This window comes from Alligator sinensis, unplaced genomic scaffold (genome assembly GCF_000455745.1).
Source record: "Alligator sinensis unplaced genomic scaffold, ASM45574v1 scaffold58_2, whole genome shotgun sequence".
NCBI lineage: Eukaryota > Metazoa > Chordata > Crocodylia > Alligatoridae > Alligator > Alligator sinensis.
In genome coordinates, this window is record NW_005842405.1 from 828985 (window position 1) to 854959 (window position 25975).

The 25975-nt window shown below is 40.2% G+C and overlaps 1 protein-coding gene across 1 annotated transcript in view; it reads right to left on the reverse strand.

Annotated features, from left to right (window-relative positions):
* The window catches only part of ATP8A1 (ATPase phospholipid transporting 8A1), a 188923-nt gene that overhangs the window by 151783 nt on the left and 11165 nt on the right, over positions 1–25975 (reverse strand). Inside the window, exons 3-7 of the mRNA XM_006029939.3 lie at positions 24664–24763; positions 21520–21618; positions 15504–15549; positions 8005–8045; positions 5950–6023 (exon numbers count right to left, since the gene is read on the reverse strand). Of these exons, the coding sequence (XP_006030001.1) occupies positions 5950–6023; positions 8005–8045; positions 15504–15549; positions 21520–21618; positions 24664–24763 (360 nt within the window). The remainder of the gene's footprint in view (positions 1–5949; positions 6024–8004; positions 8046–15503; positions 15550–21519; positions 21619–24663; positions 24764–25975) is intronic.

Sequence of the window (25975 nt, forward strand, 5' to 3'; positions counted from 1 at the left end):
TTTCTACATTCTGCCTTACCTGCTGCTGTGCTGCCTGTCCCCTCACTGGTCTACCACATGCCACAGAGAGGCTGCCTGTGCTTCAGGATGGCCACCTCTACTCTAGAACATTTCTTCCTGCCTGGGAGAACGTGAAATTCTCCCAAGTAATTGCCAATCACTTTGGACTATGCTTGTTATTGTGAGACTAATATTCCTCCTTACAGGGGATTGATGCCTCACGTATTATGGGTATCTATTCCAATAATTACTTGGTTCTCTGTATTGGTACTCTTTCTATCAGGAGTCTGACAATAAGTCTTGTCCTTGTGGGCAAGGGCATTGACCCTTAAGTTGTGACACTCTTCCCTGTTCATTAGTTATGCATACCATGGATCATTTGGCAAATTAGCCATTAACCTGGGCAGAGTACCTGCGTTATCTAACCTGTCTATATTTTTTGATTCAGCTGTGTTGCAAAATTGCAAAACAGCATATATCCAGAATAACATGACAGGGGGCATGTACCCCCTGGATCTGTGCATGGGTTGAAGGCGGGCTGCCTCTGTACACTCAGGGCCAGGGGCAGTGCCGGGCTCTTCCCCGGAGGGCACTGTGCTCATGGTGGCAGTGGCGGTGTTGGGAGGGGGCTACAGGGTTGGGCTACAGCCACCCCAGAATTTGCCATAGCCTCCCCCAAGCTCTCCCTCCCAGCACTGTTCCTGCCTGCCCCGAGCGCAGCCATGGCCCAAACCCCTCACTGGGAAGAGTCTGGTGCCAGCCCCAAGCACACAGTAACAGCCTGTTTTTGACCTGAATGCAGATCTGGAGGGCATATGCCTCCTGTGCCTCTGCTGGGGGTGTGTGCAGCAACAGGAGCTGCCTCCCATGCCCCACAGATAAGCCACTTGGGGCTTGGTCCTGGTCCCACGTATGGCCCCTCTCCCCCACAGCTGGGCAGTGGCCTATCCCTGCTCCAGCCTCACTTTCTCCCTCATTGTCAGGGCCTCAATCTGCTCCCCCCACCCTCCTTCCCCTCACTCCTTGCCCCCAACAGACTTACCAGCTGGAAGCTGCTCTCCAAGCTGCCAGGCTGCGTATTGGCAATCAGATTGGTACCAGCTGAAATGGCTTGTTAATAATTGGCCATCAGTATCGGCCCAAAAAATCTTTATCAGTGTACCCCTACTTGATGGACCTATGATCTGAGCCAGGAAGTGACAGTTCTTATATTCAAAGAGCCCATGTGAATAGGAGGAGGAGAGATGGAGATCCTGGTTCTGGGGATGGCGCAACAGGCCTAATGATACCCAAATTTTGCATTCTATTTTGGTGAACAGGGCTGGGGCTGATGGGAAAACAAAGAGGACAGATGTCAGTTGGTATTTTCTATGAATGTAACTGGAGGCTATTGGGATGGAGTGGATGAATTATACTGCCGTATAAAGGGCAGGACATGAAGAAATCTATCCAGAACGCAAGTTTAAACTACAGGAGGTCATTAGGTGAACCTCAAGGGGCTGTTCTGGGATGAGCGAGCTGGCAAGCCACTACTAACAAAGATGGAATACTAGTATGCATGGAGGGAGGGAGGGGTGTTCTGACAGGGGCCTTTATCAGAGAGTCCATTAGAACTTCTGTTGTTCTTATCTACTGTGCTACCTAGTCCTGAAGCAAATACAATTCAGAAAGGTTTACAAGATAAAATTTAGGGGAAAATCAATTTAGATCAGCACAGGAGTTTTCAGAATTATTTCCATATACTTGAGACCTGATTCCTATTTAAAATAAACGTATTAAAGAATAATTACATTCATCTTGTCATGAAAGAGAAATGGTACAATACAGAATTCTTTCATAGAATCAAAGGAGGAAGGAACCTCAGAAAGTCATCTAATCTGAACTCCTAATTTAAGGATAATCCAGCTCAAACCATCCCAGGCAAACTTTTTGCTTTGTTACACATTACACTTTAAGCTTCTCAACTGCTGACTGGTACTCATGTTAGCTCAAGTTTACAGCAGTTGCACATTCAGGCTAAAAACCTTCTTTGACTGTCCCCCAACCTGCACAGCTGTGACTTGCCACTAGAGGGCTGGAGAGCAGGGGCCTGATTAGGAGCTTCAGCTGTGAGTTGCCACTACAGGGCTGGTGAGCCCAGACAGGCTTCTATCCCTGCTCTAGATGGGGGGTGGGAGCATGAGGCTGGAAGGGGGAGTTTAATGATGGGGACCAGGTAGTGAAATGGGAGGTGGATAGGCAATGGGTTGGAATGGCAGCTGGGGGCTAGGTGGCGAAATGAAGGAAGTTATCCATTAAACCTACTAAATGGATAAAACAAATAATAAAAAAAAAGAATTAAAAAGTGAATTAAATTAAGTCTCACATTTTCATGTTTTAGTAATTTGGGATTGGACAGCCTCAATTACACGGACACTGTCCCAGCTCTGGGAGAAAAGCCCCAGTTCATGGGGATCCCAATTTGAACTTGCTCCCTGCTCCACACCCTTAGCCCTCCATCCTGGACTGGTGTGTTCCCCTGTGAGCTGCCCAGCCAGGTCACAACCCTGGGGGCAGGAGAGGGAGCTGGCTTGGTGCAAGTACAGGCATGTTGCATCATATGCGCATTTAACTTGCGCGAATTCAGTTATACGCGGGTGGGGAGGGGGGCAGGGCTTGAATCTGCACGTGGCGCTGCCACTTACCTGGAGGCCCAGCCATCACCACACTGCCAGTGGTGACTGCCTCTGCCTCTAAAACCTCCTGCCGCTGCCATGGATTCGTGCCCGGAGCTGTGTGGCCGGCTGGCCGCCGGGCGTGGTGGTGGCCGGGTGGCAAGCAGCCATCTCCACCACCACCCTGTGCTGCGCCGCTGCCGCCAGCCGCACAGCTCTAAGCGCGGCTCCGCGGTGGCGGCGGGAGGTTTTGGAGGCAGAGGCAGTCACTGCTGGCACGGTAATATGCGATTTGACTATACGTGATTTTCGCCTTTACACGCTGCCTTTAGAACGTAACCCCTGCGTAAGATGCAGGATGCCTGTACTACCCCCTGGGCAGAGTTCAGGGAGCGGAATGTTTGTCCAGACAGAACAGGAAGACTGAGGGGAGGAGACACTGCATCCTAGGATGCTGGAGGACTGAAACTTGGGCAGCTTATTTCTGGGAAGTGGCCACATGTTACCTAGCTTGTGTTCCACAAACATGTAAATAAGTCTACCCTGGAGTGGCATAACTTTAAGACAAATTTTCTATGTTTCTATGACACTTAAAGGGTGCTTAAAACTAACTTACACATCTTAAATTGTGGAAAATCCAGTCTTGTACACAGTGCATAGTTGATTGTAGCCCTTTTGGTAAGAACACATTATGCGTTTGAAGACTTATCAAACCCCTCTCAGTCTCCTTTTCTCAGAATAAATAATACCCATTCTGCCAATCTTTCCCTGTAAACTATGTTTCCAACTCCTGTAGTATGCTTTCTAATTTGTACACATCTTTCTTTAAGCATGGTACCCAAAAACTGGACACAGCACTTCAGGTGAGATCTCACCAGCACTGAATAGTGGCAGAATAATTTCCCCTGACCTGAATACATTACTCCTGTTAACACTTTCTATAAGGAATATATTCCAGGGCTTGTACAAGCGCTTTGGCACCTATCCTGTGATGGAAGCACTTATAAGAGCCCTGGAATATGTTCCTTATACATAGTGAAACTGTGCTCATGCCACTTTTCTGGTCCATACAGCAAAAAATGTTGAGCACCATTGCTCTAGGTGCTTATCAATATATTCCTTGATTATATGCTCCAATATCTTTCCCAGCATCTGCTCTTTTCCTATTCTACATTGAACATTACCTCCTCTATTCTTGCTGCTAACTATGCTTGCTATTTGATGGCTATCGTTTTTCGTAAATATTGAAATAAAAAAAGGCACAAAATACTTCAGCCTTCTCTGCATCATGCATTGTCTTCCACATTAAACAGAGGTTGATACTATCCTTGGTCTCCCTCTTTCTTCTAACATTCTTATAGAATGCTTCTCATTGCCTTTTGTTTCTCTTACTAGCTATACCTCAGTTTGGGCCTTGGCGTTCCCAATATTATCTCTGTATATTTGCGCTGTATTCTAGGGTTGTTGGTTGTAGCCATGTTGGTCTAAGGACATAGGCAGTCAAGGTTCTTCGGTTAGATGCCATATCTTTTATTAGACTAACTAAATAGTTGGAAAATTGTTCTTTGCAAGCTTTTGGGCACAAATACCCTTCTTCAGGCAATAGGGAGAAGAAGGCTGTTTGTGCCAGAGAGCTTGCAAAGAACAATTTTTCCAACTATTTAGTCAGTCTAATAAAAGATATTACATCTACCCAAAGAACCTTGTCTGTGCTGTATTCACTCACACATCCTTTTTGAGAGATGCTTATTTCATTTTGAAATCACTGAAGAGTTCACTGTTTGGCCAGACTCTTTGCCGTTTTCCTTTTTACCTCCCATAGGATCCTGCCTACCAGTTCTCTGAGTTTTTCAAAGTCTACTTCTCTGTTCTATTACTCTTATCATATCATGGTCACTGTTAGCAAAGCTGACTTCCACATTTAGGTTCTCAACCACTTCCTCCTTATAAGCAGCAAATCAAGAAGGATTTCCACATTTGTTTTCTCTACCACCCGTACCAAAAAGTTGTCTTCAACATGTTTTGGAATTTTAGAAGCAAGTTGCTATTATATGGCTCTTCAAGGGAGCAGTGTCTGTCTCCATTTCTTTGTTTTGTGACAAGTCATTTCTTGCATGAGCAACAACTATGTGGGCTCATGCAAGAAATCCTTATATAAAAAGGGAAAAATAAGTTCCTTAAGAAGTAACATTCCACAGTAAATCTAAAAATCTAAAGTGGTAATAGAAATACTAAATTTACAACTATCCTTCTTCCAAATCACAAACTTGTCTACATAGGCAAAATTACTTGCTCTTTTAAACCCTTACCTATGTGCTTAAATTTAGGCCTGATTGGCTTAATTAATTTCAGTGGAACTATGAATACCATTTAAACTCAAACCTTCAAATACAGAAATGTTTAGGTAATAGATGTCCCCTTTTGTTTTAAACATAGATTCATGTAACTGCAAAGCAAGTTAAAACACTGGTTTGCAGCATTGTTACAATTCTTATTTCAAAAGCATTCTTAAACCACATGGTTCATGACCTGAGCTGATAGATTTTGAAAAACGTGCATCTTGCACATAATTAAATGGGTTTTATAAATAAAACTGTCCAAGGAAATGATAATAAACAACCTCTAATAATTTTCATTAAAAATAAAAATGTGCTTATGTTTTTTGATATTTTACAGTGGTATGGTGAATATAGTTTGTTTTAAGTAAAGGCAGTAACAGCTTTATAAAATTAAATCTTGGTTTTAAATATAGTCAACTCCAACATATAGTATAGAATAAAGTATATCTGTTCACAATATCATCAAAACAGGAAAATATAATATGGTAATATGATGGTTAATTTCTTAGGTTACAATTTTGTTTTTTATAATAATAAAGCTAAATAATATAATTACTCATTAAAAATAAACTGCTTTGCCCAGGGGAGAATGTATGCTTAAAAGAAATTTAAATTGCTATGAAAATACTGAAAAGTAATCCTGGTTAAGTATAGCAGCACAGACATCCAACGTCTGCTCAGACAGTCAGATCCAGACAATCTCATATAAAAGAATAAAGTTAAAACACACTGGAGGGTCTTAGTTATCCCTTAGAAATTAGCAATTGTCTTCAGTGTAGTTTTAACACTGGAACTGATGATTTAGAAAAACAGTACTTATTTTTCAGTACTAAATGTGAAATTATGGTAGAGGTGTATAGTACTTTGTTTATTCCTTATTTCCTTGGAGCAATCACAGAATCAATGCAGGTAGAGAAACCAGCCTCTACACTATAAGCATCAGTGGGCATCTCTACCTTGATGAGAGAAGTACAGTGTCAGCAGGTATATACTCTTTGCCTTTTATTATAACTATATCTCCAACATCTACCTGAAAGAAAACTGGGAATTGGTTAATGGTCTTAAACACACTTTCCCTTTAACTTTCAATTAATCATTGGTAAATAAATATTTAGTCTGTCAACAAATAACTAAAGGTAAAAACTTAGGGATTTTCAAAGGAGCCTAAGGGAGACAGTTGCCCAAATCCCACTCAAATACTTCATAAATGAGACCTAGTTTCTATGCATTTATGGTGTTGTACACACTCCCGTTTAAATGTCCCTATTTCTTGGAACCTCTCATTCATATTTATCACTAGATTTAAAACAAATATCTAGTGTTAGAACAGGAAATTACCTTCCAAAAGGTCATGGGTCTGTTGCATAATAGCAGAGGTCAAATCCCGATTACACTAAATTTCCATGCAATTGTATTGCTAAGGACAGACATTACACATAAACCAGTTTAAGTGATCAGAAACTGGTTTAAACCTGTAACAGAACAGACATTCAGCACACACAAACCAGTCTGAAAATGGCTGAAACCGGTTTGAGATAAACCTGGTTAAATGTAGTATCAGACTTAACTGATTTGGGTTAAATCAGATTCTGCAATGTCTGTCCCAGACCCCTTCCTGGTTTAACTTAAACCAGAGTCCCCCAGTATCCCAGATGCTTTGCAGCCCTGGGCTATCTGCTCCAGAGCAGGGTTGGCCCCACCCCTCTGCTCTCTAGCTGGAGCTCTGGAGGAGACTACAGGTACAGCAAAGTCTGCCTGGCTTCTCCCTGCCCCACTACCACTCCCTGCTCAAGCAGGGATTCCTCCCTCCCCTCTCCCATAGTAAGGACCACAGCCAGCATGTGGTATGCTAGCTAATGCTCAGAGGTGTCTGCGTAAGGCAGACAGAACAGTGTCCACTTAGGGCTTTTTGGAGCTAAATCAACAGGTCAGCTGGTAATGTCCCTCGGTTTCTTCCTTGGAAAAAGCTGTTTAAGAAGAGCTTGAACTAATGAGAGAGGATTTTTTGTTTTCGTGATGAGGTGCTAAATACTGTGTTATCAGCTCCCTGTAGGCTCCCTTGCTGGTCATCGGGGGTGGGGGAGACACCCCCTCCCTAATCAGAGTGTCCTGCCAGGGCCTGGCCATGCCTCCCCCTTCAGCTCAGCATTGTGGAAGGCAAGGGAGGGCTGCTCTAGCACGCCCCCCGAGCTTCTAGCCTGAGCCACTGCAGGCATGTGGAATCAAAAGTAAACTTCTATCCACTTGCAACTCGGTTCAATCTCTGCAGTTGGACTAACTGGCAAAACCGAATCAATTCAGGCTCAGGTTTTTTAATGCGTCTCTAGCCAAGAAGTCAAAGTGAACCTCTTGAAGTTGAACCTTATTTGTAGCAAAATGATTCAGTAGCATGAGGTAGGAGGTGGAGCTCTGACTTGACTACATTTAATTAAGCTTTTGGGGGGCTTGAAAACTTACAAGAGTGATTTAAAAATCTCCTTTAGACCAAAAGTAAGGGAGTGACTGTATTTAACAGTGCACTGCTCCAAACACTACGTCCAGTACTTCAAATATGGCTTCACAGAAGCTAGAATTTAGAAATGTTATATAACTCAATAACTTTAAAAAACAGTTTTCTAATTTTTGCTCACTCCATGTAAATGAGCTACTTTCCTATTAATAATAATACTATAGTACTTCTAAAGGGATTCTATATACGAGTATCCCCACTGCTGAAGATCCTCCTCTGAAAAAATGTTCATTGATCTGTTAATGCTCATTTTGCCCAAGTAAGATCTTCAAGATTTTGGCCTAATACATACATTTTCTGAAGCAAGTGAAAGCATTTTGCAATAAAGTTTTAGTAACATATTCTACAATATTAAATTTAGCTTATCTGTACCACTGGAAATATGTAATTTACATCAATGATATTTATTCAGAATTAAAAGTATAAATCTACATCTCATGAACACAATGTGAATGCAAAAATTACAATTTTGTTTAAAAATCTCCAAAAACCAAATACACACCTTTTCCCAGTGGACAATCTCCCAAGCACCATTTCTCAATACTGAAAAAGCAAAACAAAAAGAAAAAAAAAAAAAAGATGCACAATGAATCTAAGCAGCAACGCAATGACTACTTGTAAGTGACACTCATCTATACTTTACGTTTCCTACTTTTATTAAAAATCATGCACTGGTACAGTCATATAGCATTTTATAGCAACACATTATCTGCCAATTGATATCAATCATTTCAATTATGAAAATATTTATTCTGTATGGCACCCTTCAAGGAAATTATATCATGACCCTTTACAAGGTTAGATAATTCACATTTTATGCTGTAATTAAACTATATACATCAGAATGAAATAAAGGCAAAGACAATGGAAACCTTATTATGCAATTTGAGGAGAAAAATACTTCCAATTTCTTTTTTAAATTTATGAACAAAGCATGCTTTGAAAACATCTCTCAAAATTACTACAACAAAATACACCTGAGAGTATGCTATCTGGTAGAAAGTGCCAGATAAAAGGGAGAAAACAACAAGATGACTTAAGAATCACAAAATCTGCCTCTTGTAAACCTCTTGCAATTGGACTGTTGAGCTGAGACCCCAAAACATCCCCAATTCAGAAGGTTATTTATCTAAAATTGATTCAGTACCTTCTGTTTGGTTTGACACGTTCCTAGGCAGCAGCAATTATAGGTCCATGCATGTGAAGAAATACTTTGGCTAGGGCAGTTAAGAGCCAGTATCCTGCCTCACTCCCACTAAAATCCAAAAAACCTAGGTGAAGCAGCACTTACGTGTAGGTCCAGGAGGCACACTCTGAGCATACCCGACACACACTGAGGCCATAACTAGATAATAAAATTTGCTGTTTTTGACAGTTCCATGCATACTACCTCTCAGATGAAAAGTTGTGTGACCAAGTTGTGTAACCAAGTCCTTGAGCTGACAAGGATGGGTCAACTGGCAACGACTTTCATCAGTAGTTCCTAAGTAAATGAAGGCACTTGCCAACAGCCCCTCAGCATTTTCTATTGACTATAGTCAGCACCATAATCAAAGAGTGAGATTTTTAGATTGCTCTTTGGAGGTACTTGACTCTCCCCACACAGTGAATAGGGGGAACCTAAGCACGTAATTCTGGGCTCTGGATTCTATTACGGGACTCAGGCACATAGGCTGCTTGAAGGTGTTAAAAAAAAAAACACACACACACACACACATAACTGGGGCTTTACTGTAAACTCTGTGTGCTCCCGTGCTGAGCCAGCGCACGCCCAGAAGAGCCCGCACGTTAACGTGACCCGGATCACCCAATGTGTGTATAGATCAGGAGCTTTAGTGGGGGTTTTTTAGCACTTTTATCTAATAGCTGATTGACCAAATCTACACAGACACTGAAGAACTAGGTCAAAATAACATGCTGCAGCTTCTGGTAAAGCAAGGTTTTGTTTTGTTTTTTGGGGGGAGGGGATGTTTTTTGTTTTTTTACATCTGCAAGAGGCCATAAAGTTTAGCACTTGTTGGTACCCAAGTCTTTTAGTAAATTTAGTAATCATTTAACGTTCTATAAAGGGCTTAGCCCATCTATCTGTGCGTCTGTAATGCCCTTGAGGGGCATGGCTCTCAGAGGGGCGTGGCTCTAGCCAGTGCTGCATCAAGAATGTCCATCAAGAATGATGGGCAGGGCATGGCTCCAGCAGAGCGGGCCAGGCAGACGCGAAGTGGCGGGTGAGGGAGGGTGTGGGTGGGGTGGGCGGAGAGGAGCCAGATGCAGAGCAGGGGGGAGGGCTGGGTGGCGCAGGGCCAGACATGGAGTGAGGGTGCGTGAGTGACACACAGCCAGATGCGGAATGGTGGCAGTATGGGGTGGTGGGTGGCAGTGGTAGCCGCCCCCCCACTCCATCTCCCCCCCGCCCCCCCCAGCATTCTAGGTGGGCATCTTGCTAGTTTTATTTATATTACAGGGTATTGTGTTACTAAAAGATGGAGTTTTATAAACAGATGCATTCCAGCCCTTGAAAATTTCGTAATCTAACAGACAAGAAAAGCAATATTAAAGCAATGGACAACAAGCAAATTAAAGGAGAGAGTGGATACTTTATTAATAAAGAGAAGAATTACTTTGGTGATTGATTTGAAGGAGGATACTAGGCAGACATGAAATGGCTTCTGTGATAAAAGGAGCCATATATACAAGTTACACAATTGATCATTAGAAAGAGGATAAAATAGAAAGAATGTGAAAGAAAGAAGGAAATGAAGGGAAAAAACAGTGGTGAGACAAGATTAATGAGACTTCTTAACTAAGGATAAGCAGCTTGAATTGAAAGCAAAATTCAATTTAGGACTTAATGCGGGAGGGTAATACTACCAGATCTAAGAAGAGATGATTACTTTGTGGCAGCACTATAATGGGGATGGAAACTGATGGTCAAGACAGCTGAACAGGAGGAGATTAAGTTGTAAGATTTGGTGTCCAGATTGGGGCAACAGCATAAAGGAAAGGTGAATTAGATACTGAGGAGGAATAGACAACAAGATTTAGTAAATGTTCACATGAGAGAACAAGGCTGAGACTTGCGAAATTGTGAAAAAAAAACATAGCTGTCAACTGAGAGAATAAGATGGCTGAAAAGGAGAGTTAGATGTAAATAAAGTTTAAATTGATGGCTAGAAAATGGTATCTAGAGGTTTGATTTTGGGAACTGGCTTAGAGGTAAAGAAGATACTGCACTGGAACAATGGTCCAGGGGGAATGACAAGGGTTAACTGATTTCTATAGCCTATTTGTGACAAACTTTCCTTCAAGGACCACTGTGTCTGACAGGCAAGCAGTAAGCAGACACAGGCTGGGAAACTGAAGACATGTAGTACACTGTTCCATAACAGAGATAAGGAACTATTCAGCATTAGCACCAGGTCACAGTGCCCAGTTGCACAGCCCTTGGGATTTCAGGTTTTGGTAGACAGACCAAATTAAGAGAAACTGGTAAGCAACCACATTAAGATGTGTACATGTGATGGGTTTGTGAAACAAAGGAATATGCTGACAGGACAGAATGTGGACAGTATGATGACCTCAAAGAGACCAATCAATGATGCCCAGAGATGAAGAGTCATCAAATGGGGAGAAAGAATACAAAAGGAGGGATTTCAGAAAAGCAAAGGGGAACCCAAGGTGACCCTGGACAGAGGACATACCACCAGCCCATCTCACCCACCCTACTGCAGGGGGGCGGGGGGCAGGGGACCTTAGCCTTCAACCTCCAAGCTGCTGACATCTGACATTCAAGGACAAACCTCAAAATGAAGCGCACGTACTGGCCAGATGTACCTTTCCTCTACTAACAGCTCTAGGACTGGTAGATATAGAATTTGTTTGCATTATTCTCATCTGCTATCACTATGTATCAATAAAATGTTCTTTATTATCGAATGGAGAGGTCATGGTCAGTCTGAGGGTTTGGGTCCACCTGAAACTAGGCATCTGGGTCATAAATCCAGTACCAAAAGAAATGACAGAGTTGTAAGAAAAGCTACATAGTCAGGCATAATTTCAGAAAGACAGAAAGCATGCAAGACAAAGCAGAGATCAGAGGGATTATAATTATATGAATCAAAACCATGTGAACAGAAATTACAGTACCTGAGAGAGACAGAAGAATTAAAGAAAAGGATTTAGGCTATTAACAGAGATGCTGAATGGACAGATACCATGAGATGGTATGAAAAAAAGCTAGCAGGAAGAAAGTAAAGGCAGCTGACAGCTCAGAAAACAAAAGGCATGCTTTTCAGATTTACTAAAGAAGATTATGATTTTGAAGTCAGGAAATTAGGGGGGTTTTTTTGCCTTAAAGGAACTTTTCAGGACTTTTTGTGAATGTGTTTTCAATTTAGCATGTTAGTATGTTCTACATTAGGTGGTGATAGGAGCGCTAGGGTCATTGGGGGGAAACCCTCAGATCAGGCCACTTTTTGGAGCGTCTAGCACATACACCTATTAAGCAGATTTATTTCCATCTTTGAGAAAAAAAACAGTAAAAATACAATTTCTACAAAAATAAATTCATTAACCAAGGGAAAAGGTCGATCAAATATTTTCTTACAACACTACAAACAATAAGAGACAAGTAAATCCTCAGCGAAGGCTGCACTCCTATAAAACAATACTAACCTCCAGGCAATTGTTTACTACCACACAATACTCACTCAACAGAACCTATTCAATAAGCAAACAATTTTAAAAACACAGAAATCAATGAAAGCACTCCCACGGACTTTTCTGGGCTTTGTACAAGATCTAGTAACATCTTCAATACACTTTCATTTAAGTAACATGATCATGCTTGATTTGTTTAAAAAAAAAAAAAGCAACAAAAAAAGTCACACTGAAACAGACAACCTTAATTCTAACTCTCTAATGCTACATTTAATTATTAAACATAACTACTTAAAAAAGGATATGAATTTAAACCAAACTAAATACCAATCTTACTGAAATGTACATATACATGGTGCTTCACTCACTCTGCTGTAAAATGAAATAACTAAAAACTACACATCAGAAAACTCCAGCTCCAGGTCTGGAAGGTGTCAGCAGCTGCTGGTAAGGGAGGTGTATGAGCCCTTTGCCTGCCTATATACATACACATACACACACACACAGACACGTCCGAGTGGGGGCACGGGCACGTTTTAGTTAGTTTTAAGCAGTTCCCGGAGAGCTGCTCCAATTAAAACGCTGCAGCGTTACATGTATTAAGCCCCTGTGCATTTAAAAATGGCTGTGGGATACTTTAGTTAAAGCTCTTCGACTGAACTTCAGTTAAAGTGCTCCCATGGCCATTCTGAAACACAGGGGGGTACTTAATACACATGATGCTGTAGAGATGCTAGAGCATTCTAACTAGAACGCATTGGGAGCATGTCTATAAGCAGCCTTTGGTGCCAGAACTTCATACAACTACAGTGTAGATAAGTCGTAAAGAACTAAGAATCAGAGCTTTTGACTGGTTGCTTACCCTGAAGGCTTCTAGTCAGCCAGGAAGCTGAGGGAGAAGCAGCATGGCTCAGATAGCTGGGGAAATTATTAAACTTCAAAACAAACCTGAAGGCTGTAAGTAAAATTTGGCAGGAAAAGTTTTGGTGACCTACAAATCTTTGAAATTTCCAAAAGACTTTCTAGTTCTACACTGACACAAGACAAAAGTCTTCGGGTTATTTCTACAATTCATCACTGGTGTTCCTAAGAAAGAATGCTCTTAAGCACATCCTGCCTACCTGCTCATATGGGTCAAATCCATAAATACAGCAGAAAAGCATCTCAAGGGATACCCCCGGTGTTTGCCCTCAAGACATTTTACTTCCTTTAATACAATTGCAATGGATGACCCTAAAGCAATTTCACCTCTTCATTTCTGGGTTTGGCGTAGAGGAAAGTAACAAGTAGACTGAGCATACTTGAGGATGTCAAGGACACAATGTAGACACAGCCATAGTAAGTTTTAGACAAAACACATAAGAATACAAGATGAAAATGGATTTCCTGGTTTCATCCAGTCTAGTCAATCAGGTTTCATCTAAAAACTACTATACTGACTCACATTCCCCACATACTTTTCCTCCAAATTTAGACTTCCAAAATTAGGGAATGTCTCCTAACTGGGGAAGCTGATTTTTCTGCTCAGAACAGAAGTATGGAGTTGCTCTCAAGTGGCTGCTGCTTCTTTTCCTTCTCTTCCCTCCACCAGCCATACAGATGGAGAAGCGGAGTTTACCAGGGTGCAGATCCAAGAATGTGGGGTTGCAGTGCTGCTGGTTGTAACCCGCTCTGATTACTGGTCCACCTAAAATTTAAAACCAACCACCTAGCAGCAGTCCTTCTATTCAGATACTGAAGGAATCTTTGGCAACTTTGACATCTGATAGCTATGCCTGGTCTCTTCTGCAGATTATTTTTAGCTCTTTTACAAATCCTAGATTCAACAATGGAGTTCAAACTTCAGCAGCAACTAGCTTCAGCTTTTGGTTGAACAGTGAAGAGCTTCTGACAGTTCAACTGTGAACAGGTTAAACTGTAGCTTTTGCCCAAGTAGGAGAGGGAAGGTGAGTGGGCTCTGCCCCTGCTCTATGCAGTCATAACTCTGGAAAAATCCTTTTTTCTTCCTTCTGCATTCTCAAAAATAAGGTGCATTTCTTATTTGGGGGCATGCAATATGCGCAGAAACACAATGATCAGGTGGTTTTTGCCTCTGTTACTCTTATCAAAACACAATTCTATAACCCTAGTTAAAAATTTTTCTAGTGTCAGACATCCTACAACCCTAAATAACCTGGTTGTCAGGGCACTGACCTAGAATGTGGCAGATCCAAATTCAAGTACCTATTCTGAATCAGACACAAGGACTATACCTTAGGTCTCCTTGCGAAGTCCAGACCTCCAGACTTATGGGTACTTTGTTAACAGGAGACACAAAAAGCGAGAAACTGCAAAGTGTAACAAGTCCAGTATTTTTGTAAAAAAAAAAATATATATATATATGGCAAGAGAAACAGACTGGCTTTATTGGATCTGTACCAGTGACTAAGGGATTCACATGTGGTAGATCAAAGTTCAACTCCCTGCACCAGAAAATACTTATTTATATAAAAAGTAGAAGAGTTTGAGAAGGAGCGATCTACACCAAAACAGCTAGTAGCTTGGTGATTGAACCACTCTCCTGAGGTATGAGAATATGGCAGAACAACGACTTGAACAAGATAGCCCACAAGCCAGGCTACTTGGTTATTCTGGGATGGACTGCTTCTTTCTTAGACTAAAAATGTTTCCTCATGAAAGTTGTGTCAGAAATGTAACAAGGTTAAGGATCAGATTTTGAAGAATTGGCGTTTCTAACACTTTTATCAGGAAAATTCTGAACCAGCTGTGAGCATGCGCCAGGAAACTTGAAACCAAAACCACACTAATACATAGACACTCTCTTTAAAACCTAACACAACATTTATTTCCATTTTATAGCTCCACTTTTCAATCCATAAAAATCTTTCCAATATCAGATCTGCAGTTTTTGTTGATGACTAAAAAATGACAATTTCTTAAGCTTGTCATTACATTTTGGATCTAATGCGCTTATGACCAATTGTTTAAGAAAATCTTTTAACCCCCCTTATTTAATGCATTACCTAAAAACTTATGTGCTTATTTTCTCATATTATTAATTCTGCATATTAAAGTAGAAACTAGAAATAAAAATACCTATTTATATGGGGTAAATGTAGTAAACACGCACTAACATTTGAAATATACAATTGCATGTTTTTCATGCACAATATCACAGGCCTTTAAATTCTAAAAGTCTAGAAATTTAAATAGATATGCTTTGTGATTTCAAAAATACTGTTGACAAACACCAAAATCAAATAACCAAAGAAGAAATATATTTAGCATTGTGCTTCTATATTGTTCTTAACTGTACAATTAAGAGACTATTACAATTGCTCTTACCTTGTGTCTGTTTCTTGTTTACTGCATTATCAGCTTTATGCCTTTTCTGGAGTAAAAATATACAACTATTAATAATGTTAAAATAATTACTTTTGTTAACGAGAAAAAATCCTGCAATTTAAAACAAATATTTTGTGTGTCCGTACACATACATGCACACGTTCTCACTCACTCTCCCATTTGGCTACCCCAACACATGAATTCAAAAAACATGCATGATTATTGTTTTTTTGTTTTTCAAACTGTAGACTTTAATATATTATCTTTGTTATCTGGGCACTCAGGGGGAATGCTACACTAATCCTGTCCAATTGAAAAAACCTTCCTTTCTGGCTATTTCATTAACTGCACTAGTTTCTAGAAACAAACGACTTGCACAAGAGACTTTAATCCCTGCCCCCCCACAAAGAAAAGGTTGACAAATTCTAGATACAGCAAAAATAGTTAAAGGCAGTAATAGTCACGTAAACTTGTGACCAACAAGATAACTACCCTGCAGATTTCCATAAACATTTTTCAAGCAGGTTATGTTGTTATATCAGCCTTAAAACCCTTTAAGATCTCCCTAAATTGTGAGGCAGTGTCTGGCAGAGAAACATCAACTGACTCTGGAATCATAAGCTGTGCACCCATTTTAGCATGCTACTGTGTCGGGGCTAGTCTTCTGAGAAGAAGGGCTCCTTTACATGTGTACTATACTGTGCTAATGCAACTATGCTGCTTCTGGTTTGAGGCCCATTACATGCAGGCCTGACGGGGGTGTCTGCAAAGCTCTACCTTATGCTATGCAGGCATCAGAAAATAAGCTAATATATCCAGAGCCAACATAAAATATCTCTACATGACACTGTTGCTTCATTTAGACATAAAGACCTCCAGGTACTGTCATTCTAGGTAAAACATATAACATAGCATGATGTAAGCCATATTACTAATTTTGGCTAAAAGCTTAGGTTCCAAAACAAAAAAAAGCCTCCAACAAAGAATGGAATCTAGGTCTTTGTCAATAAGAATGTGACTTGGAAAAGGATAATGGACAAAGTCAAATAGAACTCATCACTGTAGACAAGAATACTGGAGAAAGGAACAGGTTTTTCTCTGTGTGATTTTTCTTTGCATGGAATACAGTGAAGGCAGAATCAGCTATCTAGAATTGTAATCTTGTTTTAATTGCCATTATATCCAAGCGCATCTTAAATAAGAGGGTTAAACAAACTGCCGGGAGGGCATTGTTTAGAAGCCCATCCATTCAATCTGTCAGCACTAAACTGAGATATATTTTTCATAGTATCATAGTGCTTAGGGTCAGAAGGGACCTAAACAGATCATCAGGTCCAACCCTCTGCCCCAGGCAGGAATGAGTGCTGGGGTCATAACATCCCAGCCAAATATCTATCCAACTTGTTTTGTAACAAGTTTTTTTTGACAGACACTGAGCAATCATTGAATTAATTTTCTGATGGAGGAATAGGTAAGACAAGCACACTTTAATCAATGACAAGATACCATAAATAGTCCAAAGCACATTATTATTTACCCATAGGAAACATTTTTTGCCCCTTATGGTAATAGTAGTACAGTGTCATTTGCTTTCTGCACTAAAGCAAGATGCTCTGTTGCCCTGTAGAACATGGAAGTAGCCACTATGCTGTAATACTAGATGCTACAGTTTTTACAGACATACCTGAAATGCTGACAGTATGCAAGTATGGAAGACATCACTAGGAAGCACATGCTGCTCAGCAGTGATGCAGCTGCATCCTTAACTTGTTTGGATGAAATATTTATTACTTGCATTATCATAAAACTGATAACTAGCAATAAAACCCCAGGTTTGAGGTACTATCAGCAAAAAAAAGTCTTTTCCCAAAAAATGTATAGCAGGGGTTATGAACCTTTCTAAACTCAAGCACTCCTCGGAAAGTGCCAGCTTTTCATTTTCTCTTTTTTGACTACAGACACATAACATACAGGCAGTCCCCACAGCGCTCTTAATTGGTTCCTGAAAAACTAAGCATTAAGCAAAACCGAAAGTATCTGATGACCTAAGATGGCGACCACAATTGTTTTTAATGATCCAGGATGGTGACTGTGAGCGTTATAATGAAACTCACTGAGTGCTAAGTGAAATCATGTATCAATTTAAAATGGGCGTTATAGTGAAATAGCACTAAGCGAAACAGTGCTAAGTGGGGATTGCCTGTAGTACTTTTTCTGTTGCAAAGATCTCAAAGACCACAATAGATCAGAATGTTTTTAACATTAAAAATTCCTACTTGAAATCTCTGTGTTTATCTTGTGAAATGTGTTTGTACACCCAACAGTGCTAATATTTTGTGGCACCCTGCAGCACTCCTGAAAGGATCTTAAGGCACCCCAGGGTGCCCTAGCATCCTGGCTAAGAATCACTGGCTTATGATTTAGCCTTATGGCAAAATGAAGTGGGTAAATGAAGTGAATAGAGGGCCGAGACAAAATGAAAGACTGAATGATAATAGTCGGTTTAAAAAAAAAAAAAGAGCATACTTTTTGCATAGTAAACAAAGACGCTACCAGATGGTACAATTTTATAGGCACCACAGTATAGGAATCTAAGGAGGATAGACTGTAGTATAATGAACTTTTTAAAGGAGGCTTTACCATGCATAAGAGAAAGTATGAAGATGTTTGGAGAAGCTGACTCTGAACAGAGGCATAACAGAGCTGATACCCTGGCAAAGGGGAGTGGGTTCCAAGAGCAGAAGGAATGAAGTCTCTGGTGGCTACAGCATCGTTTGCCCACCCCAGCTGTGGCTCTTACAGTAGCAGTGTGGTGTTCATGCACCCATGTAAAGAGTAATGTCATAGGGCTGCTTTTGCTGCCAGAGAGTACAGACTCTGGGCAGTGAGAATGATTCTGACACACCTCCTAAATTGGTACCTAAGGCTAGGGCTCCCTTCTTACGCTACTGACTGTGGACAATAAAGTCTCAGAATGTTAATGGAACGTAGATAAATATTCTTATGGCTAACAGAACAGTAAAATCTGGGAGGTTCTGCTCAACAGTCCTGCAGCATTATCTCCAAACTGTGGGTCTAACAAAAAAAATCCTCACAGTTGTACTCAGAAAGCTAGAAAGGCCAGGGTGATGACGCTTAAGGGAAAATATGAATGGGAAAAAGGGGGAGAAGAGGGGAGGGCAATCTGGTGAGCCTTCACATCCACACTAGCAGGCCCAAAGGCAGCATTATGAACTCAAACTTAGATATGCAACTGAGGCCTCAAGAATGATTTCAAATAAATTCCTTAGTGATTTGTGAGAGATATAGAGGTACAATATGGAGGGGCAATGAGAAACCCTAAAGAATACTAAGGAAGGAGCATGATTAGAGTGGCTGGAAGTACTGTCACAATCAAGGAGGCTAGAAATGACACTTCCGATCCCTAAAAACTTCCCCACTTCTAAATCTTATGTTCAATGAAGCTGGCGCATAAAATGGCAGCAACTGTAAATATTTAACCCTGACAAGAGCCAAGAAAAGCTTGGGAGTAATATAAATCTACTTAAAGAGTGCTTTTCTAATGCCAAGATGGCTACTCACAGAGAATTTGGCTGTGGCTGCCCTACATTACATGGATTCAAGATGGTAAAGTCCTATTTCCCCATGTATAGAAAATAATCTAATGGTCAGGAATGTGTGTAGCGTCAGAGGATAATAATGGGGCAAATACACTCATTAAAATCAATACTTTGGGGATCTAAATTAGATACGAGTTCTTGAGCTAACACTTGAGCCTGCCTGGCATTCCTGAAGTAACCAATGCATCTAAAGTACATACATAAACTATTGAAATACATAAACTATTATCTGAAACTACAAATTATTAAACACACCCGACTAGTCAATAGAAGACTTTTCATCAAGAAAAAAATAAATTCTTTAGGCATGCTGTAAAGCTACCATATTTAATCAAAACTGAAGACAACCCTGACCTAAAAACAAAAAACCCAATAATTAAATTCTATACATGGACAATTTTGAGATGTTATAATTTTTCATATATAGAATTTCATTATTGGAGAATCATTTTTAATTCATCCCTCCCACCACTGCAGAAGGGCAGGCAATAGGGAGGCAGGTGGTATGGGGAAGTCAAACAGTTTGCCCCCTGCATGTGCCTGCTCCCTTGCTACCTTTGCTGCTCCCTTCCCCCTCTTGCCCTTGATCTACACTGGCAGGCTTGATCCTGGTTCTAGCCTGGGACATGGAGCATAGCCCCAGCCTAGCCCTTGTAGCAGCAGTTTGGGCTGCACAACACTGCTATGGGGGCCAGGCTGGGCCTGTGCTCAGTGCCCCAGGCTACAACATGGATGAAGCGTGCCAGCATGAAGCAAGGGTAACGGGAAGTAGGGAGAGGGGCAGGTGAAGGAGGTGAGGCAGTGTGAGGGGGCAAATGGGTGGAAGAGGCTGCAAGGGGGAGATGCCAGGGTACAGAGGTGGCAGGGGCATGCAGCAGCTGTAGCCCCAAACCCAGGTAGGGGCTGGAGCCTGAGCCACAGCAGATGCTTCCCTGCCCCCACCCCATTTTAAGATGAGGAGCTCCACCCCATGTTAAATGGCAGAAAACCCTCATCTTAGAATTGAGTAAATACAGTATTTATACTTAATTATAGCAAGGAAGGATAAAGGAGGCTGATTAGGCTTGCCCAAGGTCTTGGGACATCAGACCTGGGTGGTACTTCCCATTTGTTGGATTATGTAGAAGTCGCTTCAAAGACAAATACCAAATTCTGTTTCCTTGCACTGCAACATATGTACTGCAGCAGATGGTCTTTACCTCCCTTCTCCCTCGTCTCATTGTCAGAAGAGTTCAAGACTTAGCAAACTTAGTTGGGATTACACAACCTCTCACTTTCTCCATATGACCCATGACCTCTACACAGGGCCTGTACTAAGAATTGGGACAAATTGATGCACAACATTATGTTCTAACTCAATTCATTCTGCAGTTCTTCTTATACTGTTGTTTCTTTCCCTGTTATACCCATATGCCACCATGACTGATTCCTTCAGTGGAGTCGAAGGGGAAAAGACGAATCTCCTATTAACATCAGAACACTTCCCTCATGCAATGAAGGAGACTTCACCAATCATTTTTACCATCGGGGTTAGATTTAGAAATAGTCTACAAGCAGGTTGTATACTGATCTAAATTTGTGCAATCCCATAATATGGAAACCAAAGAAAAGATGGAAATATCTTCTTTCAGATTTTATAAACTTTTCATTTCTGGCTCTTCAGAGACATGAGAAGGGTCCTGCAACATGTCCAAATTAAAGCTGGATAGAAACTAACTACAACATTGTTACATACTTTCAAGCACTAACTTTGTATCAGGTTGGCTGTTTTATAACTGGGTGAACATTTTTATGGTGCGATAATTACTTTGCATCAGCTAATTGCTCAATACTAACTTTGCACACGTATCCAGTCTAAATGTATTGTATGGTTAACCAGTGAATTGTGTAATATATGTAATCTAAGACTACTGGGCTTCAAGCATAATTTTGGGCATAAAGAGGAATTCAACATGGAGAAGATGAAAGAATACTGCTGTAATAAGTTCATTCTTAATAAAATAAGAAAAAGAAAAGGCTGTTTGAAGCCATGGTGGGATTTGGAAGGCTACAGTAAATCCCAAGGAAATGTGCCAGGTTATAAGGTAGTGAAAAACTGCACAGGTGTACATTTACCATATTCCTATACCATTTATCACATGGATAGCACCTACTGTATCTATACAGATGATAGATACAACATTCTCTCTACCATAGTTCAAGGCTTTCATCTTTCTATCATAGGCTTTTCTATGGCTTTCAAGAATCTCCAAATAACAAACATAATTCAAGAATGTGTTTAATACAGCATGAACCTAGTAACTTCAATTATTTTTAATTTTAGAGATGTGTAAATATTACAGACTAACTTTTGGGAACCTTATAAACTAATACTAGGAAATATTTCCAATACTTACAATATCTTCAATGATTTCCTTGATTGCTGCTACAGCTAAAATAAACAAAAGAGGAACCAAGGTTGTATAACGACCGGTTGGGGATACATCTGGAATTTGCTATTAAAAAAAAAAAAGAGTGAAAAAAAAGTCATTGTGTATTTGTAGGTAAAAGTACAAATTTGATTAAAATCAAAGAGAACTGTGTCAAAAAATAAAATGAATGCAGCTTTATTCAGTTTTGAGATGTGGCACTGATAGTTTTCACTGCGAGTACTACCATATACTAGAATCAAAGGGAGTGGCACAGTAAAGCACTTAAGCGGTTTATAAAGAATTCAGTAGTGCATTCTCATGGACAAAGTTATGCACATACTTCAGTGTTTGCTGGAACACAGATTTAGAGGTTCAACCTCTCAAGTCCAGTGGAATGATAGTTTTTACTACTTTGTGTCCATGTTCTTTACTTTCTTTTTCTATATTCTTAGATTACAAGGCATTTTGTACTTGTTTCTTTTATTAGCATTTCTAAACTGACAGTAAAATTTTAAACAAAGGTTTATCTTGGTTAGAGGCTTTACTTTTGAAATACCAGTTTAAACCACAGAAGACGACCCATGTCCTCACTAATGCCTCTTTTTGCAATATTGCCACATATTAAAAACCTAAAAATCAATAAGCAAGTAGCCTGTACTATATGGAACAGCATACACATTATAGTAAAAGCAGAGAGCTGATTTTTTGTATAACACTGATATCTGCATTCATCTGAATACAGCCACTAATGATATAGGAAAAAGGCATGAGAACAAGTTCCATGTGATTAGGGCTGTGGCATTGAGAGCTTTGTGAAAAAGAGCATATTATACAAACATAGTAATAAGCTTAATATTTTGTATGCATTCTGAATCTACTGTTAAAAGATTTGGAAGGAAAGAAAGTTTATCATCTATTTTATTATATTTCTGTGCAACCACATTGTGGCATAAATAAATAATAAAATAATAAAACAATTACATAAATAACTAAAATTGCTAAATAAATAAAAGGTGACATTTTTACAGATTGACTTGAAGTTTTTCCAGTGGCCAGCTTAATGAAGCCTTAAACAAGAACAGGATACTAGCATTGTTTGCTGGAAGATTTAAAAAGTGTGTTGACATGTTCTGAACAACTGTTCTAAATATTCATACAAAAAACAGTAGGAAAAGTAACATGTATTCATGTTCATTTGCTAAAAATAACTAAAGTATGAAATAAGACTAAAAACAATCTATGTACCAGAATTAGGTGGTGGCAAAATATGTAAGGTCTCTTTAATAGCATGCCATTTTTCTAATGTTTAAGACCTCCACACGAGGGGAATCAACACGTTGTTCCATAGAAGTTTAGGCTGGAAGTGGGTTTCTGTCAAAACTAATTAAATTACAAGAGATTCTACATACCTTTGAGGAGTGTGCGCTCTTAAATAAAAATAAAAACCATATTTAATCGCATATCACACACTCCTTTTTCCCCGAAAATTAGCAGTCCAAAACTGGAGCATGTCTCTTAAGTGGAAAGGTTATTTTTCTGACCAGAATAGAAGGATAGAAATGCTTTAAGATAGCTTGCTTCTGCTTCTTTTCTCTGCCCCAGCCACATGGAGGGAAGGGCAGATCTGGGGTGGGGAAAAGTGCACTGGTATAGTTGCAACCTACTTAGATTCATGCTCAACCTAAAATTTAAAATTAACTATCCACCAGGAGCAGTGGTATTTCTATTCAGGCAGCTCTGAGGGAACCTTACCATACCAGTTTAAATTAGGGAGAAATATTTTATTCAACGTTCTATGAAACTGCTTCCTTAAAAAAAGCATTTCTGGATAAGAAGGACTTTATCTGGATGAATCATACAATTAATATCCATTTTATGCCAATTAGAGCTCAAAGTAATGGACGCATTACATTTCATTTGGATGTGCCAAATGACATCAAGCCAACATGGTCATCTAAAAATTAATAATATAGAGATATCACATGAATGATAAACAACATGTCTACCTCGTTTTTAATTTTTTTTTTTTTTTTTTTTTTATATTCAGCAATATTATGCAATCATATTAGAATCTGATTAAACTGGGTAAGAGTATGTCATACGCTGGAGTGTTCTAGGGAAATCCTTACTGTATGAAGTGGTGTTGGCCAATCAGTAATATGGTATACTTTCTTAGCCAACCAGCAGAGCACTGATTAATATTTGAACTGAAAATACAGTCTTTTGAAACAGATTTCAAAGTCCAACTGTTGTCAAGGATCTATCACTTTGTGCAAGAAGTGACCCTTAATCCTGATCAAAAAAAGACATGGAGAATCTTGAAAGGGTCCAGAGAAAGGCCACAAGAATGATTAAGGGCCTGGAGGACAAACCTTATGAGGATAGACTGAGGGATCTAGGACTGTTCAGCATGGGAAAGAGAAGACTGAGGGGGTACTTGGTAGTCATCTATAAGTAGGTGAGAGGTAAGTGCTGGGAGAAAAACTGTTCACTAGGGCACCCCAGGAGAGGACAAGGAGCAATGGCCATAAACGGTTAGAGGATGGTTTCAGGTTGGATGCAAGTAAGAACTTCTTTACAGTAAGGGTGACCAGAATCTGGAACAGACTTCCTAAGGAGGGGGTGCAGTCCCCAACCTTGGAAGTCTTCAGGAAGACACTGGACAGACACCTTGCTGGGATCATTTGATCTCAGCAATATTCCTGCCAAGAGCAGGGGGGTTGAACTCAAAGATCTTTCAAGGTCCTTTCCAGCCCTTAATTTCTAGGTTTCTATAAAAATGTAGTTTGGGAAAGGTAAAATATTATATTCCTTATCTGCAATGTTTCCAATTCATAATGGAGGATTTCTGTTTATTTTGTGAGCCAAATCCACATCAGTGATGCCCTTTATTATGAAAAATAAAAAGATTACAAGGAACTCTCTCTCTATCAGATGGTTGCCAGATACATTCTGTTTTTATAACCACAACCTGTGTTCCACTGATACATTTTCAAATATTCATTTGCTAAAAACCTCCTTACATGGATACACAAAACTTCTGCAAAATATTCAAAATCATTATGAGTAATCTATGACATTTATTAGTACTTAAATATTTGAAATCTAAATCCTTTTAGCCGAGCTTACCTGAAGTAATGCAATAAAAAGAAAAAATGCATTGGCAGCTCTTCTGAACTGGGAATAAAGGAATCTTGGCAGGAATGTGATTATGTTGTATTTTGCAGTGCTAAAAGACAAAGATAAAAACAGGTACAAGTATTACAGTACCAACAAATACTGTATTTACCTCAATGTAAGATGAGGTACTGCTCCCCACTCCCCCACCAACATGGGGAAACAAAGTCCCTTATCTTACATTCTCATACAAGGAAACTTTATTAAATACATTGCCCATCATTAAACTGCTGCCAAAAGCACTGTGTGCTCAGCAATGGAAACCATGAGTTAAATGCAGCCAACACTGAACATGATTAAAACACACGGCCTATATATTTTTTTTAATTTTCCATATTCCAAGCCAAATTAGCCAAAACAAATTCCAAACCCGAGAGTCAGTCCAGAACCATAAGTGGCCCTACTACCGGCAAACATCCTCCACACCCATCTGGGGCTTCAGATGTTTTCAAATCCTTTGATGGACATCCCGTTCGCAAGTCCAAGCCCGGAGGCTTGGCGTTAGGATGCCTCCGAGTTTTGGTTGCCCTCAGCAGTAAGGCCCCAGAGGCAAACCAGGGAGGAGTCTCCCCTTTCCATTAAATGAGTTTAAAGCCAAGACCTTCCCAGTCCAGCAGCTAAGTGGGAGGTTCACTATACATTATCTTGGCAGGTACTATCCCTGTGCCAGGAGAGCAGTCTTCCCTGGTGTGGCTAGGAAGACTGCCTCCATGGTCATGGTGTTTCCCTTGCCAGGTAAGCATAGACTACGCTTAATCTGAGCCTTCAAGAGGCCACAAAGCAAAATACATGGCCTATATTGGGCAAACATACTGATGGGAACCTACCACAAGGATAGGTTAGTGCAACCCATTTGAGTAAGATATGGTAGTGCCTATTATGTTCAGTCCCCGTCAGTGCTGTGTCTTTTTCAAGTCATGATGAGTCACTACACCAAAAACATTTCAACTTCCTCTTCACATCCACAGCTGAGCTGTGCCTTTCTTTCCCATTTCAATGATTCCCGTTTCTTCACCAGCCTTAAATGTCTGGCAAACATCACCAAACAGGGCCCCAAAAGTTCAAGCAGAAACCCTGTTGCCCTCACAGCCTGTCACATATTATTAGTGTGGCCCCAACCTCCATGAGTGGAGCTGGACAAGCTTGCCCTGTACCTCACTGATATATACATTTTTGGAGAATCTTAGGAGTCATGATAAGAACACCTGGTTCCAGTCACAGGTGGGGAGCTAATTAGCACAAGGACCCTTTATGCGGTTGGGGG